The 18,339-nt window shown below is 49.0% G+C and overlaps 3 protein-coding genes across 14 annotated transcripts in view; 2 read left to right on the top strand and 1 right to left on the bottom strand.

Annotated features, from left to right (window-relative positions):
* LOC120955814 (fibronectin type-III domain-containing protein 3A-like) overlaps positions 1-14,564 on the top strand; it is a 60,072-nt gene extending 45,508 nt beyond the window's left edge. For all 11 annotated transcript variants that reach the window (XM_049609774.1, XM_040376996.2, XM_049609778.1 and 8 more), the window contains exons 4-6: positions 4,514-4,796; positions 4,868-8,106; positions 8,172-14,564. In XM_049609774.1, the coding sequence (XP_049465731.1) occupies positions 4,514-4,796; positions 4,868-8,106; positions 8,172-8,666 (4,017 nt within the window). In that variant the 3' untranslated portion in view covers positions 8,667-14,564. The remainder of the gene's footprint in view (positions 1-4,513; positions 4,797-4,867; positions 8,107-8,171) is intronic.
* The window catches only part of LOC120955819 (cytochrome c oxidase subunit 7A1, mitochondrial), a 27,635-nt gene extending 11,489 nt beyond the window's left edge, over positions 1-16,146 (top strand). The window contains exons 2-3 of one of the 2 annotated variants that reach the window (XM_049609785.1): positions 15,493-15,567; positions 15,778-16,146. In XM_049609785.1, the coding sequence (XP_049465742.1) occupies positions 15,801-16,025 (225 nt within the window). In that variant the 5' untranslated portion in view covers positions 15,493-15,567; positions 15,778-15,800 and the 3' untranslated portion in view covers positions 16,026-16,146. Of the gene's footprint in view, positions 1-15,364; positions 15,568-15,777 lie in introns of those variants that run through there. The other variant, XM_040377000.2, reaches the window with a different exon arrangement.
* On the bottom strand, positions 16,113-18,339 carry LOC120955816 (putative protein TPRXL). The gene is made up of 4 exons (XM_040376998.2): positions 17,877-18,339; positions 17,658-17,814; positions 16,653-17,207; positions 16,113-16,557 (listed from the first exon to the last, which is right to left on the bottom strand). The coding sequence occupies exons 1-4, from the start codon at positions 18,018-18,020 to the stop codon at positions 16,331-16,333; spliced, it is 1,083 nt and encodes a 360-aa protein (XP_040232932.2). The 5' UTR covers positions 18,021-18,339; the 3' UTR covers positions 16,113-16,330.

Raw genomic sequence — 18,339 nt, 5'->3', positions numbered from 1 at the left:
ATTTTTAATAGCGTTGTGCAAAATTTAACCTTTCTGTGGGGGCAACCCCTCGCCAAGAGAGACAATGGACTGGAATGAACCGGATACGGGGCACTAACACACACACACATACGCCGAGAGACGCACATCACATCCGGTTGCCGGTTGAAGAAGCGTCAAAATTGCGTTTTGTGTCCCCCGTTTTTGCCCTCCCACTATCATTGTCCCCTTCGCGGGGGTGCCAATGTTGGTGTTTTTTTAAAGAAGGCCATAGAAAGAGATGCAGAAGGGGCAAAAAAGCAAACCCACAATTGATTCGAAATTAAAATTTGGTAACAAATTTGGTGTCGCTTTTTTTTGTTGCCACCAACCAAACCAAACAACAGAAAATGCTCCTCCGGTGTGCCATTGTGTGGGTAGGGAAATTGCAGTGTCATGCGTTTGGGCCCCGTGTTATGCGCCGGCGGGCGTACAACGTGCGCCACCGCGCCTTCACAGCGTCGTCCGCGTGCAATTTTTGGGGCGGTTATTGGCCTTCTCGGTTTGGTGACAAAACTGCGTGTTTCCTCTTCTCTACCTCTCGCTCTCTACCTCTCTTCATCGATTAGTGACGGTGCCATTTTATGTTTATGGGTCGCTGAGTGTTTTGTGTGGCGTTGCTGTCTGCATGCTACTGCCGTGCAGCAACAGCAACGCTAGAAACCTGAACATGCTGGAACTAATTTGCTAACCCTTGCTTCCGGTACTGGTCATCCCCCCTACCCCCCGGTCATCTCCTTCCCAGGGGCACTAGCCACCCACACCCCACTTCAATTTCGGACCATGTGGCCCGAGAGTGTGTGTTGCGTTGTTGAGCCTGTGTGGTATCGGTACGGTTTATCTTACTTCCGCCGTTTGTTGCTGGCGATGCCGATGCCGAGAGATGGTGTCAAGCGGATTGGAATGGAATGGAAAGGGGAGGGCATTTAGTCTAGCGCGTCAAATGGCACTCTAACGAAAGAGTGGCTATTTTGTTATCTTCTTGGCTTAAAAAAAACCAAAAAAATACACAAGTTCCTGTTTCGTTGAATAAAAAGGGGCAATCTAATGTGTGCTAAAATAAGTCACCACATCTCCCACACACACACACGCGAGACTGATTTAGAGTGGCGGGGTCGTCTGCTTCGGGTTCTGCAAAATCACTCCACCATCGCTTGGGAAGCAGTTCCAAGAAAAGGGATATTTTGTCTAGGCCGACGCAGCACAAAACTACCCTGTGAAGAGCAAACAAACAATCTGCCGCCCAATCCACCTTGCATTTTGCAAACCACGATTCTCCCAAAGATGTATCTGTTATCTGCGTGCAAACAAGAGCACGAACAACATCGCGACCAACCAAGTTCGTCGTCGTTAAGTAACACAACCAGTGCTGCAAAATGTCACTGTCAATGTCATACACAAAATCTGACTGAAACAAAATCCATATCAACGTCTAAGTACGTGATAATCGAAGGTATTACTCAAAACGATTGGTGTGACCAATGCATGCTTCGTGTCATTTTTGCGACCAACGCTTGGTTAGTCGCTTTGTCATGACTTTTTTTTACTGTGATAAGTTCTGCAAAATGTCACTGACATAGTCATGCCAAATTCCGGCTGAAACAAAATCATGTCAGCGTTCTCGAGAGCTCTACTGTGATGACCAGAGATGAGACTCATACAGTTGTTGCGACCATCACATGCTTGGTGACATTTTGTGCAACCAACTCTTGGTCAGTCGCTTGATCAGTAGGTGATCATCGCGATAGTCGTGGGATATATGCGGTGCGTGCGAATGGTTCCAATATACAAAATGAGCATGGTTTCTCGCTCTGTTTGACCCGACAGACCATCAAACCAGACACAGCGAGAAGGCATGCTCAATTTGCTACTTGGGACACCATGCCAAGCTCCAAGAATGTCGTGATTATCACTGACAGAAAAGGTCGTGACCAAGTGAGTGACCAAGAGTGGGATGCTAAACAAAATGTCACCAAGAATGTTATTGATACATCAACTGATTGAGTCTCACCTCTGATCATCTTAGTTGTGTACGTGACGCTGATTTGAGCTTCGATTCAGTCATGGTGTTGGTGACTGAAACAGTGGCATTTGACGCCGGTGTTCATGATTATGCTTGCGCCTACATCAAGCTCAGCTTGTCAGTCAGAGTATTGCGTTGGACTCAAGCATTCGCGTGTCGTGTTCGGCACTTTCATTGAGTATCAACAATGAGCATCAAGCTACACGGATATGTTCATTGTTTTCGTCGGTGAACATCTCGTGATGCTCATGACATTTTGCAGCACTGAACACAACAACCCCAAGTCATTCAAGAAGTTGAAGTAAACACTCACAGCGAGAGAGAGAGAGGGGAAGGAGACCCAAATCCTCACGCCGTAGCAATAAACCACCGGACGACGGGGCGGCTTAATTGCTTGAGGTGTGGCGGCCAAAAAGGAAAGCCGATGTAAATATGTGACGACGATGACGATGACGCTGTTGTTCCGTGGTCACAAATCACGCGGCGGTCACTTCCTGTGCGATATCCTATGTTGTTGTTGTGGTGGGCGATGTCTGGTGTGACGACACACCGGAGCTGTTTTGTTTGTACCACGGCTAGAGGACGGGGAGGGATTTTAGCACTGCCAAGCCTCCGACTGCAGACGGTGTAGGTCCATCACCTCCCTCCAGACACATGTGCACATACATATATTCATTTATTTGCCGGCCGGTGTGTTATCTCACACTGCCACAGTGTGCTGCCTGCCACAAACGTTTGATAACACTCCGTCTTCGTTCGCTTTTGGGCTTTCCGATGTGTTCGATTATCAGCGCGCCACGTACCACGAACACATTGACCTCTTCTATTGACCGTGGTAGTGTGTCGGGATGGCGAATCGTCCGCACCACGATTCGATCGGCAATAAACGCATACGTGGCGATTTACTAACCGTCGTCGTCGTCGTCTGTCGTCTGTGTGTGGTACAGTGCGTCCCATGCATGAATGTATCGCCCGGGAACCGCATTTTGTGTTTGTATTTGTTTGCTGTGGCTGCATTTATGTGCTCCACCTGAAACAACCTGAAGCGGGTTGAGGAAGAGGCCTGCAGCGGGTCTAATGACTTTGACGTGCTGGCACGGGTGGAGGTGGGTGTAACAAGGCAGATAGGCCCTTCTTACGTACCCCGGGCCAAGTGAGTTAGACAGAGAGAGAGAGAGAGAGCGAGGGAGAAAGCATCTCTCTCCCGCGGTCGTCGCAAGTGGTGTATGTTGTTCGAATTTAGTCGAAGCATACGCGGCAAAGGGAGCGAGACGCATTTACTGACGTGTCTCACTGCAGAAAGAGGTGGATTAATTTCGTGCTTGTGTGTTATTGAACCGTCTCTTTTATCGGAAAACATTGCGCAAATTTGCGTGTTTTTGTGTGTTGAGTTTTATAGTACCGAAAACCTGCAAGGGGGGAAAAGACACAGTTTCCCCATTCTCCGCCAATGGATCCGTCACGAAAGCCTGCCACGGTGGCAAGAATAGTGTTTCAGGTAGATTGGTTCCGGGAACGGAAAATTGAAAACTTAACGAGAATGTTCTTTGGTGTTGATGTGTTGTTGCTATTTTAACACTAGTTCAGGCGATATAGTATAACTAAAGGGTGTCGACAAAGGCATTGAAGCAAATGTATTCTCAAGTGCATCTATAACCCACAGGGTATATCGAGAGATACTGATTCTGAATCAATACCATAGCGGTACTGGAGCTGATCCTAACGCTATTACAGTACTGCATCTAATCCAGAATCCATACCGACTCTGGAACTGCTTCTGAACCTAAACCTGGAACTGATTTTGAATTCATATTATTTCTGGAATTGATCCTCAAGAATCGTTTCCTAGATTAGATCCTTAAACCATACCGATCCTGGAATTGATCCTAAACCATTGTCAGTTACTTGGACTTACACAGAATTCATACCAGTCCTGGAACTAATCCTGACCCTGAAACTGATCCAGAACCTATACTGACTCTAGAACTGCTCCTGAACCTAAGCCTGGAACTGAATTTGATTTCATATTATTTCTGGAACTGATCCTCAAGAACCGTTCCTAGACCTGGTCCTCAAACTATACGGATCCTGAAATAATTCTTGACCCATCCGTGTCTTACAGGTGAACCTGTACCGGTATCGGTCCTGGAACTGATTCTGAACCCTTGTCAATTGCTTGCCTTTATACAGAACCCATACCAGTCCTGGAACTAATCCAGATCCTGTACTGATGCTGGAACTGAAACAGTACTTATTTTAATTCAAGAACTTCGCCTTAACCTGTCTTAATCATAGATCACGAACCTGTCCCGGTCCAGGTACTGATGCAGTACCTACTCTTATCCAGCATCTGAATTCCACTTCCAACTTCTAGCAGCCATTGCGCCTTGCCCTTGACTTGAATTTGTTTAGTATAGAAGTTAACTAAGTATTGATGTTTTGTGTTTTTTTTTTTTCTATGGGCAATTACAGATTAATGGTACACCGACGCCGTTCTTCAACCCGATTGCCGCCAGCTACCAGGCGGGACCCGGGGCCGGTGCCCCTCAGATGTACCCGTCCCAGCTGATCGGTGCGAACGGGGCGAACGTGGGCGGCGGTACGGGCGGCAACCACGGGCTGCACACGGCGCAAGGCAACGTGCCCCATTCGCCGTCGCCGCCCCACACGAACACCAGCTACCACAAGGACGAGCGGGCCCAGCGGCAGCACTCGAAGCTGCACCGAAAGCTCGACCAGAAGCAGCGGGAATTGAGTAAGTTCATATTGGGTGTAGGGATCGAAATCTTTTGTTACTAACATTGTTTTGGTTCTCTCTTTTTTTAGATGCATCTGCAACGACGCCGATCAATTCACCTCGAAAACATGCCGAACTGAACGGTGGTGGTGGTGTAAGGAAATCGCACGCCCCACCCCAGCAACAGCAGCACCATCTGCTTCCCAACCACATGAACAATCATCGCAATGGTACGGGAGCGGCCGTTGCGATCAACACGCCGTCCCCCTCGGAGGAGGACACGTCGAGCGCCCCGGACGAGGAGGACGACAACACGCAGTCGCTCATAGTGGAGCATCTGAGCGCGGTCCCATCGCCGCAGGTGACCGAGATAACGCCCCGCACCGCCCTGCTGCAGTGGTCGCCGCCGACACCGACCGTGCCGGTCGTGCCGCTACCACCGCCGCCGGTAACGGCCGGCCCCGTGCCGGGCGTACCACCGCCACCCCTGCCCGGCGCCGCCCTCGAACCGCTGCCCTTCAACGTGCAGGACCTGCGGTACGAGGTGCTGCTGAGCGACCACGGCAAGGAGAACAAGTACAAGAGCATCTTCAAGGGCTCGTCGCTGTCCTGCAAGGTGCAGGACCTGCGACCGGGCCAGGAGTACACGGTGCGGCTGCAGGTGTACCTCGACCAGCTGCACGGCTCCCCGACCGAGCCGACCGTCTTCAACACGCCCTGCTGCGAGCCGGACGTGCCCGCGCCGCCCAAGCTGCTCGCGCGCTCCAAGAACTCGCTGCAGCTGCGCTGGAACGCACCGTCGGACAACGGGTCCCACATCATCCATTACATCCTCGAGTGTGACAATGGCAAAGGTTCGATGACCCACCAGCAGCAGCAAGGACAGCAACCGATGCAGCTGGCGTACGAATTTTTCGAGGTGTGCAAGACGAAGGGTAAGCAGTTCCAGCTCAACAAGCTGCAGCCGTCGACGTACTACGTGTTTCGGCTATCGGCCGTGAACGAGTACGGCCGCAGCGGCTACTCGGATCTGGTCAAGTACAGCACGGTCGGGAATGCGCCGGCCCAACCGGCACCGCCGACGCTGCGGCACGCGACCGCTACCACGCTGAAGCTGGCCTGGCAGCGGCGCTCGCCGTGCGAGGAGTACACGCTGCAGATGAACGACGACCAGGGGTACGGCTACCGGAACGTGTACAACGGGCAGGACACGCTGTACGAGTGCATCGGGCTGCGGCGCGCTTCCACATTCCAGTTTAGGTTAAGGGCGGAGAACGATAACGGGCGGGGCCCGTGGAGCGAGGAGGTCGTCTTCCGGACGCTGCCCACGTGCCCGGGCCGGCCGGCGAAGCCGCAGGTCAAGGGAAAGGTGCACGCAAACGGGTTCCGGGTGAGGTGGGACGCGCCGCACGATACGGGCGGGGCGGACATCTCGCTGTACCATCTGGAGATCAGCTCGGGCGCCTCGTACGACCGTGTGTACAGCGGCAAGGAGGCGGAAGCGACGATCGATCGGCTAAACCCTGGCACCGCCTACCAGATCCGCGTGCTGTGCGAGGGCCCCGGCGGGATCAGTGCATTTTCCGAGCCGTGTCTCGTGACGACGGAACCGGTGTCGCCCGGGCCGCCCCAGAAACCGTACTGCAAATCGCCGCCGACACCGTACGCCGCGTGTCTCGGGTGGGAGAAGCCCGACTACAACGGCGGCTCGCCCGTGCTCGAGTACGAGATGGAGGTGGAGACGGTCAGCACGAAGGTGCGCAGCGCGGTGTACCGGGGCAGGGACATGTTCTGCGTGGCGAAGGATCTGCTGCCCGGCGAGCAGTACACGGTGCAGGTGCGGGCGCTCAATCGCATCGGCGCCGGGCCCTGGTCGGAGGAGTTTACGTTCACTGCCGGTTCGGCACCGCCCGAGTCGCCGCGCGACCTGTCCGTCGTGCTGAAGTCGCCAACGCATTTAACTGTGATGTGGGCCGAGCCGCACAGCAACGGGTCACCGATAAGCGAGTACATTCTTCAATCCAGTGCCGAGTCGAGCAGCAGTGAGGTAGTGGACGCGAGCGGAGGAGCGGTGGACGCGAACGCCAACTACCAGACGGTGTACCGGGGCGCGCACCGGTCCGCGGACGTGCGCAATCTGCACCCGCACTCGCGCTACCACTTCCGCGTGTGCGCACTGAATGCGGCCGGCTGCTCGCGCTACTCCGTACCGATCGGGCAGCAGATGCCGGCGGCCGCACCGAACGCACCGACCGTCGGCGGGCAGAAGATCACGGCCAAGAGCATACTTATTAGCTGGCAGACGCCGCACGACAACGGCTCGCCGGTGACGCAGTACAACATCGAGTGCGGCGATCGGTTGATCACGACAGACGCGCACACGGCCAGTGCGGCCGCCATCGCAGCTACCTCGCCCGAGCAGCAGCAGCAGCACGGCGCTGGAGGATATCCGGCAGCCGACCACCACCAACACCACCACCACCACTACGACGAGGAGTACGAGGAGGAGGAAGAGGACGAAGAGGAGGAAGCATCCGTAGGCAGTGCGGCGTCGACGGACGCGGAGGACGAACCGTCTGCCGCGACGAATTTAGTAGATAGCAAATTAGGCAAAGCGGTCGCCGCCGCCAGTCCCGCCCACTCGGCCAAGGGTGGCAAGGGGCAGAACCACGCGGCTGCCAGCGCACCGGCCACCACCCCAGCGAGCACCGCTGGCCGGTCGAACTGCAGCAACATGCTGCTGATCGGCGAGCTGCACCCGGAAACGACGTACAAGCTGCGCATCCAGGCGGTGAACGCCATCGGCACCGGGCCCTTCTCCAGCTACATCAAGTTCACGACCTCGCCGCTGCCCCCGAAACCGCCCAAGCTGGAGTGTGCGCAGGCCGGCTTTGCGCACCTGAAGCTGCGCTGGGGCGAGGGCAAGAACCTGGCTGACCTGGCCCGGTACTACGTCGAGATGGAAAACAGGCGCACGGGCGAGTACCACAACGTGTACACCGGCACGCGCAACACGTGCAAGGTGATGCGGCTGCACGAAACGACCAGCTACACCTTCCGGATATGCGTCGAGACGCGGCACGCCGGGCGGGGCGAGTTCTCCGACGGTTTCAGCTTCACAACGGCGATGGCAGCGCCGAACAGCATCAAGGCACCGCGCGTCTGCACCGATGCGGCCGCACTGGCAGCAGCGGCGGCCGGCAACGACCCGGCGGCCCGCCACGGCACGCTCACGATCGAGTGGCAGACGAGCCGGAACAACCCGTTCGTCGATCCGATCGAGTACATTCTGCAGATGGCCAAAGCTAGGGACCAAGAATTTCAACAGGTAAGTCGAAGGCGCTTTTTATAATCTCGAAAAACACACTAAACGTGATTTTCCCTTGCTTTTAGGCCTACCGTGGACCCGAAACGCGCTTTACTGTACACAACCTGCAGCATGGCGTGACGTACGCGTTCAAGGTGTGTCCGGTGCGCGTGCGCCAGAACGGTGAGCTCATGAGCGGCCCGTTCTCCCCGGTGCTGACCCACCATCTCGCGACGAACGTGCCGCGGTCGAGCAGTGGGGCGGGTCGGTCCGGTGGAGCCGGCCACACCACGGACGACGTCGATGGGCGCACCCCGTTCCAGGGCAATGTGGTCAACAGCAAGGGTGAGTTGGTGCTGACGACCAAATCGTCGACCGGGGCGGGCCTGCTGCTGGCCGGCAGCAACAACGGGTACGGTCCGGACGGCGACGGTCACCAGCACGGGGCGCGCAGCGATACGGTCGCGTCGACCACGCTCCAGCAGCTGCAGAAGTTCTTCGAGCCCGACTCGAGCAAAGCGGTCGTGTGCGTGTTTGCGCTCTTCCTGCTGTCCATCATCGTGGCCGCATTCCTCAAGTAAAGCGCCTCCCCGGTGCCGACAAGTGCTCTCCCTCCATCCCCGCGCTCCGTATGCCCGCTATATTGTGTTGTCCTTGTCGATGTTGTTGCCTTGTCCGTCGCCGGGAATCCGTCGCTTCCTATGTCTAACGAATGTACTAGCTGAGAAAAGTAACCTTTTCCTGCTACACACACATACACCCACATTACGAGAAAGGAAGAGAGAGAGAGAGGGAGATGTGCAGGTGTAATTGCAAAACAAAAAGTGCAGAACGAGAACGAAACACGAAGAGAAGTGTGTGGTATAATTATGAAACATAAATATTGATATAAAACAAAAATACATACACAAAAACCAACATTAAGCAAAACAAACAAGCAAACAAAACAAAAAAAATCATGTGATGTGCGCACTAACCTATACTTTATGCAATTATTAGTCTACTCTCACAATCAAAATGTATGTTTGCATCATCAAAACCCAGAGCAGGAGAAAGCACCGATTGAAGAGGAAAGAACAAAACACCGGCGAGCAAGTAAAAACAGAACCAGTAATAGCACTATTTGCTGAAAAAACCCATCCCGCTCCTCGCCACACAGGGCACAGGGCAACCCATCCATGGCTGGTAGAAGTGGGGGGAACATTAACGCTTTAACCGATAGGGGAGAATGTCTTTCCCCCTTTAGAATTGATTCCAGAAAGAAGTCACCCTTGCATTTTGCAACCGCAAAAAGCGACGCGAAACACGAAGGACAACAAGCCTGTTAACCTTTATAGTGCGCCAACAAACCTATATACCATTTACTGTCCATTTTTATGAGTAAATAATCAACAATGTGTGTGTGTGCGTGTGCAGTAAACCAATCTGTGTATAGCAAACAGAACAAACAGCCACACGGGAGCCCGAAGGAGAAATTGAAAAATAGCTAATCAACCATATTATCCAAAAAAAAACCAGCCAGGCAATCGAGAAGAAAGCAGCGGCACCGAAGCGCAATTGCGCCCGCCTATTTCTAAAATATGTGTTACATTTGCTATATTGTTTATTGCCTTTTGCCTACGGTTTTGCAGCGCGCGGTTCTTTGTGTTGTTTGACCCCAAAGCAAAACGGAAGCTACTATGTTGCGTGTTTGTACAAGCCGATGCTTGTTTTCCATTGAATAATCAAAAATCAACAACGACAAAAGATTGCGCAGGTTACGTATGAAGAGAAAGAGAAGGGAGGAAGAGGGAGCTATGCTCACCATCGCGTTTGTACGGCCTTTGCTTTAGCATAAATATGTGTCCGTTTTCGGTACTTTTGTTACAAACCTACCAATTATTACGCTAGCAGAGACGGTAATCCCGCTGCAAGCAATCGACACATTCTAACCTAGGAGGCATTCTCTGGTGTGAAGTTGCAATTGCTTCTCACGTACACGCCCAAACACAAACACACACACACACACATACACCTACTACGGAAGAAAATGCAAACAAAAGTATTATTAATGGTTAAAGAACACACACGAACACAATTTATGACTCACTTTCCACGATCGTGTAAAAACTGCATAGCAGAAGTGTGAAGGAAGGCCTTTTTTTGGGGGGGATGTTGAAACAGTCCTCTCTCTCCCCATATCCCGATAGACAATTAGCCACCAAAATCCCGAAAATCTAAACCAAGCCAACTGGTAAAACCAATAATCTCTTTTTTACTAATTTTTAGCGCGTAAGAAAAGAGGAGATCGCAATGGCTTGTGCATCGAAATGTGCAACCTCAATCACCACAGCACAGAACCACACAATCTCCCCTTTCCACGGCTCACAGTGTGACGAGGGGATGGCCGTTCTTTTTATTGTCTGCTTGTTCCTTCCTCTTTTTAGTAATGGAAAGCACAACAACTATGGGGTTCGTTTTCCTCAGCCCTTTTCTCTCTCCGGGTCCAACGAAACTGGAACGAAAGCATTCCACATATGAAGATGAAGAATTTGTGTATTGTGTGTTTACGACTTCCACAAAACACCACCAGTACCACCACCCTTAGAACTACACCACCGTTTTTTTTTTTAAATTGTTACTTACCTGATTGTAACACACACGCGCAATTTATGTCCTGACGCTTGAAAATTCTACACTAAGAAAAAAAAGGGCGCGAGTTTGACAACAACACGTGGAAAACGGGATAACGTGTACTTAAGCTATCATTCGATGTAAGTAATTTGTTTACTGTTTTTTCTTTACAACACAAACACACACACACATACATATACAGAGACAGTCTCTCTCTCTTTTTCAAGCGCTTTTGCGAACCATTACTCTCTATAGCATATATTGGTCTTCTGCTCGCGTCCTTGTTTAATGTTAACACACATTCGTATATTGGAAAATAGTCAGGAGTACAGTCCGGTACGGTGAGGGTGTTAATATAGGGTTGTCTTCCAGTAGAGCATGATCTAACCAACACCACCACCACCCCAGCAGCAACAGCTTCTTTATGTGTATTTCCCCCTTTCGTACCCCATTTCCTAGTGTAGCTAAACCACAAACAACCCCCCTAAGTATAGGAATATTAAGGTTGATGGTGCAAACGATCGTCCCACTCTCCCAGAACGATCGGTGGCAACGATCGGTGGCAGGTTTCCGATTTGTTCCGCAATGCAGTTTGAAAAGAGGTCCTATAAAAGATGCATTTTGTGTTTGTTGTTTAGTCACGGAGCTTTGTTCGAAATGTGCAATTTTATTTAAAAACAAAAACCCCCCCTTTACTTTGTAGCCAATACTTTGCAATACTTACTTTCGTACCGTTTTTTTATACCAGCAGCAGCAGCAGCAACAATGGATTTTTTTTATATATTTATTGCTGTTGTTGGCAAGAGAAATACTTTTGTTTTGTTTTGTCTGTGTTTTATTTTAGAGATAGCTTTTAGAGAGAGAAGGAAAAAAGGGTGTTTATTGACAAAAGAAACTGTGACGCGGGTTACTCCTTAAATTCCAACACACACACACACACACACACACACACACACAACTCATCAAATGGTGCATTTTGTTGTTGTTTGTTTTCTCGCTTCTAACTTGTGTGTGTGTTTTTAGCTGATTTTGATAAATTATTTCCTGCACGTTAAATGTGTCAGCTCAGTCAGGCGAAAAGGCACAAGCATAACGTCGTTTTATAGGTTTAAGCAAAAAAAAAAACGGGGATAACGAAAACACACAGTGACAGTGGGAATGGGACACTGCTGGAAAAGAATGGCTTTAATTATTGGAATTTAAATGAAAGGGCGATGGAGAAGTAGTAGCAAAAATAAAAACAAGCATAGGTAAAACGAGAAACAAAAGAAAGGAAAGAAGGGCAATAGAGAGAAGTTCGTTATTTAACAAACAAAACACTATTCAAAATGTATAACAAATAACTCCGGAACAAAACAAAATATGACAAAATACTAGGGTTTTTTTTTTTGTTCTTCTCATAATCCAAAACACACAACAACAAGAGCAACAATGTATACACAAACACATAAAAACCCCTCAATCAAAGTATTGCTAATTTTGTACAGTGGGGGAGGGAAAACAGAGAAGAAAAACAGAAAACCATAATGGCACCAGCAAATCACATTACTAATACGAGACTGCAGTTCAGAAAACAAAACACAAAACATAAAACGAATGTATGTATGTCTGTTTTATGTTTGATGTAAAATGTATGTGGAATAATATGTGTGACACACAACAAGCATGGAAAATTGTAAGGGGAAAAGCAAAACCAGCAAAACACATAAAACGAAAACAAAAACAAAAAAAAAACAAATCATTGTGGATATTGTAAAACATGGCGCCTAAACCACAAAACAACAAAACACAGCTGTAAGAAAATGAAGTTAAGTTAGAAGAAGAGTAAAACAAAAGCAAAGCATAAACGAAACAAACAAATACACACACACAAAGAACATTAGAAGACAAAATTGAGATCGTTTCGGTTAGAAGTTAAAAAAATGGATTATTTTCGTTTGTAAATATTGTAAACAGCGCAAAAACACGTGTTTGAGTGATTTCTTAAATTTTTGTTTTGGCATTGTTTCTGCGAAACAGTTTCTCGTTAAGCCAAATCTCCTAAATTTTCTTTAAAAAAAAAAGCAAATCATAGTAAAATTACTAAACCCCAGCAATCGAGCTACTGTCGAAAGCCACTATTATTACTACTTCTTCTATGGACACACACAATCACACATAATGCATTGAGGTTTCTACTTATAACGGGCACCAGTCGAATGATAAGGCGCGCGCGCGTGTGTGTGTGTGTGGTGGAATAGAAAAAGAAGAAGAAAACAACGGGACTGACACGGGTTTGCTGGGCAACAACCAGGTACACACGACGACGCTAGAGATTCCGGATTCGAACAGCGAGAGCAACGCAAACACTTCTAGCATGTATTAGGTATTAGAATTGAATTGATAACGGTCCCTGGCCCGTCCCTTTGCTTGTTGATTGGAGATGGGTTTAGTAGATTGTGTGCAGTAGTAGCAGCAAGAGGAGGGAGGTGACAGTGGTGAAATAGTAAAAAAAAAGTCTGTTATGTTAACGCAATTGAGCAATTATTGAGGGCGTCAGTTGGTTGTAGAGAATGAGCGCAGGAGAGAGAGAGATGATACAAGGGATTGTTTGCAATTTGTTAGCAAAAAAAATGAAAGGAAAAGGATTTAGCGAAAGATTAGGTAAAGACTGTTGGGATGACGTGATTGGCCACGTGCTTCCGGTTGCCGGCAGACACTGGGATCCGGCAGCAATTCACGGGCTTTCCACCGATGAGAGGGAAGCTGGATGCTGGTTGATGGATTGATTAACAATTTTTATATGCATATTTTTTTTATCTCACGTTTAGGAAAGGATGTTGAAGCGCATCAACAACTTTATCAAATATGCTGGAGTTATGAGTTGTTTATTTTTTTTGTGTACTATTTTAACTATTTAACTACTCTTTTTTATACCGTGCATTACGATTGAGGAAGCGAGGGAAAAACGGTGACGCAGGGGAAGGAAAAGCTAAAACGAAACCCAAGAACGCTTTTGTTGATCAAGAGGAACAAGAGAGATAGCGAACGATGTTGGTAGGCAATATATATGTATATCGATGAGACGGGAGTGGGAAATATTAGGGAAATTGAATTGAATTGAATTTGTAGCACGTTGTTGTTGCGCCCGCTTCCCCCCCCCCATTTCTGGGCCACCCCGGGCGGGGCAGGAGTGGGGAAGAGGAGGTGGTAGTTGTACAAAGTGAATTTTGTTTTTGTTTTTGCTAGCTGCGTGGGGTGGGCTGCGAGAGAGAGAGAGAGAGGACATTGTGAATGTCCTGGTGAGGAGGTGGTTATGATGATTCACGATTAAAGAAGAAGGATTTGCGATAAAGGAAACGATTAGAGTAAAGGCAAAAAAGAAACAAGAAGAGAGAGCGAAAACAAAGTTAAACTAATAATGGGCTTTGAGCAACAAAAAAAAACATACAAAATCAACAACCATGTTTGCTTATTCTTTTTTTTGCTGCGCGCTGTAGGTAAAAATCAAATTGAAACAAACAAAAAAACAAACAAGAAAATGGACAGACGCCACACAGACTTGTACTGCTACTACTATTACGGCAAACTGCTACTGATACTACTACTACTACTACTACTACTTCTAATTCTACTACTATTAATACAACTACTGCAAAAGCCGCATGTGTGTAATGTGTAACAAATTACTATGAGAGAGAACGGGCGGAGAGTTATGAAAAACAAAAGAAACAAACAAACAAAACACGCATAAAAGTAAAACAAAGGTAAACCAGTAATGAAACAAGCAAAGCAAAAGCATTGCAACAAGAACAACAACAGAGCAACAACAACAGAAAAAGAAAACGAACAACAGACGCGCAACACATACAAAAAAAAACAAACAACCCATTACAAAACAAAACAAAACAATGTGTAAACATAAGGTGGGGAAATGGATAAGAAAAGAAAAAAAAATCGCATGAAAATACAAAAAAGATGATTATATGTTGAAAAGTGGACATTAAGTATATATATACATATAAAAAATGAAAAAAAAACGAAACAAACAAAATTATCTTAATATATACATATATATATACACGTACATACATACATAAAACAATATTTAATTTAACAGAAATATATTTTATGTAAAAAATCCTGAAATGTTTGGACTTTGGACTACTTTTTGTTTGTTTGACTACGCGTTTACCAAAGGGTCGGGAAGATCGAGGACGATCGTTTACTCAATGTGGAACAATTATTAGGTGCAAAGCTTCTTACACCCAGTTGAAGGATAATAATCCGAAATTCAAAGTGTCTGTTAAGCACTGTTAAAGAAACAAAAAACTGGATTTTTGAATAATTTCCAACAAACTAAAGATAACTCAACCGAGCACGTGGTTCGTTTCAAAACCGTTCCCGACCGACCCATAACTCATGAAACAAATGCACCGAAACGCTATCGAATGTTAAAAAAAAGAAGAAACGATTGAACCCTTCTAAGCATCTTAGCATGATGATGCACCACCACCTCCCTGTGCGATGCAATTGGCAAGTGCATTTGGGCGATGAGCAAAGTGCTCGCTGCACTAACAGGGCGTGCTAAAAATAATCCACCTCGGTCTGTGCACAGCTGAGTGGTGGTGGTGTGGACACGAACGTTTGCCTTTTTTTGTTATTGGCACACATGGCATGACAGTTACCACCAGTGCATCGAAGCAAGCCCCGCTGAAGCCGCTCTTCGGTTGCTAGGACACCGTTGCCCTTTTTCTTCCCACTCGCTGACAGTTGAAGGAGAGTCGGTGCATTTTGATCCATTTCATCGGCAGCCGTTACCGTACGTTGCAAGGAGCAAAGGAAAGTCAAACGAAACAGTTTGATCGCTTCGTCCGCAGACTCACGCAGGTAAGGGGTAATTGATTCCGCAGTGGCCGCTATTGGTGATAATGTGCGCGAGTGCGTTTAATTAAGCCCAATGTTGCACGTGTGTTAAACGGGAGGAAAAGTTGGCACAAAAATGGCCCCTGCAACGACGCGTGTTGCATAATTTTTCCCTCTCGCAGTGAAAAACTACATCCCGTTTCACCGTTTTGTGTGTGTGTTTGTTTGTTGCAGATCAAAAGCAGTAACCATCCACCATGGGTCACCATCCCGAGCCGCCAGTGATGATTTCGGACAAGCTGCCGGAATCGTTGCGTAAGAAGATGCTGACGTTCCAGGCGAAGAACGAGCTGCCCGTCTTCCTGAAGGGTGGTCCGGCCGATAAGGCCCTGTTCGGCATCACGGTCGCGCTGTGCGGTGTCGGCCTGCTCGGCATCGTCAAGCTGGTGTACGATCTCGGATTCGCCAAAAAGAAGGCATAAGCAACAGCAAAAAAAAACGAAGCAGGCTGGGGAGGTCGAGCGGCGTGTGTAGTGGTGTGTTTGGAGCAGAGATGGAAAAACCGGGCGTAACATAAAATTTGCGTTTTTATTCCCTTCAAAACCCAAAAAATGTTCAATGTTCGAACCACCGTAGAAAGATCCACGGAAAGAAAATGGCGCCTCGGCACTCTTTTTACGTTATTACCGATTTTTAGAAGAAAAAATCACATCCCATCCCAATCGGCGGCTGGGCTCAGCGCATCCTAAGACTAATCTCCTGCCTGCTACGTGTGTCAGTCAAGCGGTCACTTTTCCACATTGCTCGAGTGAAGCTTCTCGATCGAGAAGGACAGCTGTTCCAGCTTTTGCACCAGCTTCTTCATATTGCTTTGCGCTTGCAGCTCGTTGTCGTTGTTCGGGTTGTTGCTGCCACCGGTAAATGCTTCCGTCATGCCAAGGTCAAAGTGTAGCTTGGCCAAACTTTCCTGCTGCTCCCGTATGCTGGTCATCTGCTCCATCGTGCAACCGGAACCTTTCGAAAGGGGGGGGGGGGGGGGGGGGGGGGCGAAAGAAACGGTTTCGGTTAGTACAGGGGTCGCTTGTAATTTATTCCAGCATCTCTCTTACCGAACGCCTTCAGCTTCCCGGAATGGAAGTCCTCCAGCAGCCCGAGCAGGGCCCGCTCCATGTGCCGCACGTCGGGTACCTCTGATATGAAAGAATGGTGCTTTAATGGACGGGACGAGAAGTTGTGCGTCTTTGCATTGAGCGCTATTGAGCTGCCCGACGTGGACGTGGACACGCCGGGATGGGCATTAGGGTGGTGACGGAGCTTTGTACCACCAGCACCACCACCACCACCTCCCCCTCCGACACCACTACTGGCGGCCGAGGGCAACGAATCGGGCGGCTTCGGGCGCTGGTACTGTGACGGTGGAGATTTCAGCAACCGAGCGGCGGTTGCACTGTTGCTAGGGGCAACGGATGGCGGCGGTGCTAGCGTTGTTGCTCCGTCCGGGAGATTACTGTTTGTGCTGGCAGAGCTGTTGTTGGCAATGGTGGCCGAAGTGATGTTTGTGGTGGTGGTGGTGGTGGTGGTGCTGGTGGAGGAGGTGGTAGCGGTGGTGGTGGAAGTAGGGGCGGTATTGGCTGTGACCGGAACGCCACCGGTCGGTGTGAGCTCTGCACGGAATCGCAAAACCAACCCACAAGGAACACGGAGAAAGAGAGCGAGCGAGACGAAAACATACGGACGGACGGAGCGGGAGCACAACGGGGCACATATACCAGGTGGTGGTGGAAAATTGAACCAAAATCGGGAGCAACAAAATTATGAAAAGGAATAAGAAAAGAAGAAAAAAGAGGAAAAAGGAAAAGAAATAAATGAAAAAACCCAAAAATCAAGCAGATACAATACAGGAACTAGAACAAAAAGCAAAACACAACACAACAAAACACATGAAACACAAGCGTATGGGAGAGAGCCGATTGAAGCCGAACCCGGAAGTAACTGTGGCTGTGTTTGGGGGTATGTTTGCCTTTTTACTGGGGACAGTTTAAAGGGGGCAAAAAGCGCCTGAATGTTTGCTTGGCAAGGACTAAATCGCTATCCCGGGCTCTACCTCTACCTACCTCGTTGGATTTTCTTCGCCTTTGGCTTGCTATCTTGCGCCTTGCGTTCGTTCACGTAGTTGACCTTGGTGGCCAACGGTGCATCGGTCGCGATTCCCTTCCCGAGCGAGTAGCTGGTGGAGTTTTGACTTCGGCTCGTTTCGCCACTGGAAAACAGCTACAAACGGGGACAAAAACACATCACGAGCTGATAAGACGCTTCCGACGACGATGACTCACCTTATTGCTGAGCACGGGCGAGATGGGCGTCTGTACGGATTTGGCCTGCCCGCTCGAGGACAGGTTCGTGATGGTGTTCTGGTCGTCCTCCTCGTCGTTCGACACCAGCTTCTGGCGCTCGACGGCCGCATCGTCACACTCCATCTTGGACTGGAACGCCCTTCTGGCCCTGGTCTTTGTCCGCCTGGTCGTCGTCGTCGTTGTGTTGGCTGTGGGTGTGCTCGGGTGTCGATTGAAGTGCTGCGCTTCGCATCCAACCTGCCGCGGGGCGTTGTTGTTGTTGTTGCTGTTTGCTTTAGCTGTACATTTTATCGACAGCCACGAACGGGATGGGGAGGAATTTAAAGATTACTCATACCTGCCCCCGCCCCCTTGTACAGCATCGACTCCTGAAAAAAACAATAGCGCGGATCGACTTTCGCTTTCGAGTTTTTTAATCCCACTTTTATTTACCATCAAACAG

The sequence above is a fragment of the Anopheles coluzzii genome, chromosome 3 (genome assembly GCF_943734685.1).
Source record: "Anopheles coluzzii chromosome 3, AcolN3, whole genome shotgun sequence".
Taxonomy (NCBI): Eukaryota; Metazoa; Arthropoda; class Insecta; order Diptera; family Culicidae; genus Anopheles; species Anopheles coluzzii.
This window is presented reverse-complemented; position numbering and strand designations above follow the sequence as displayed.

Coding starts and splice junctions, on each gene's coding strand:
- LOC120955816 (XM_040376998.2), bottom strand. CDS start 18,020: ATGGAGTGTGACGATGCGGCCGTCGAGCGCCAGAAGCTGGTGTCGAAC. Junction 17,208..17,657: donor GGCGAAGAAAATCCAACGAG/GTAGGTAGAGGT, acceptor GATTCCGTGCAG/AGCTCACACCGACCGGTGGC. Junction 16,558..16,652: donor CGGGAAGCTGAAGGCGTTCG/GTAAGAGAGATG, acceptor CCCTTTCGAAAG/GTTCCGGTTGCACGATGGAG.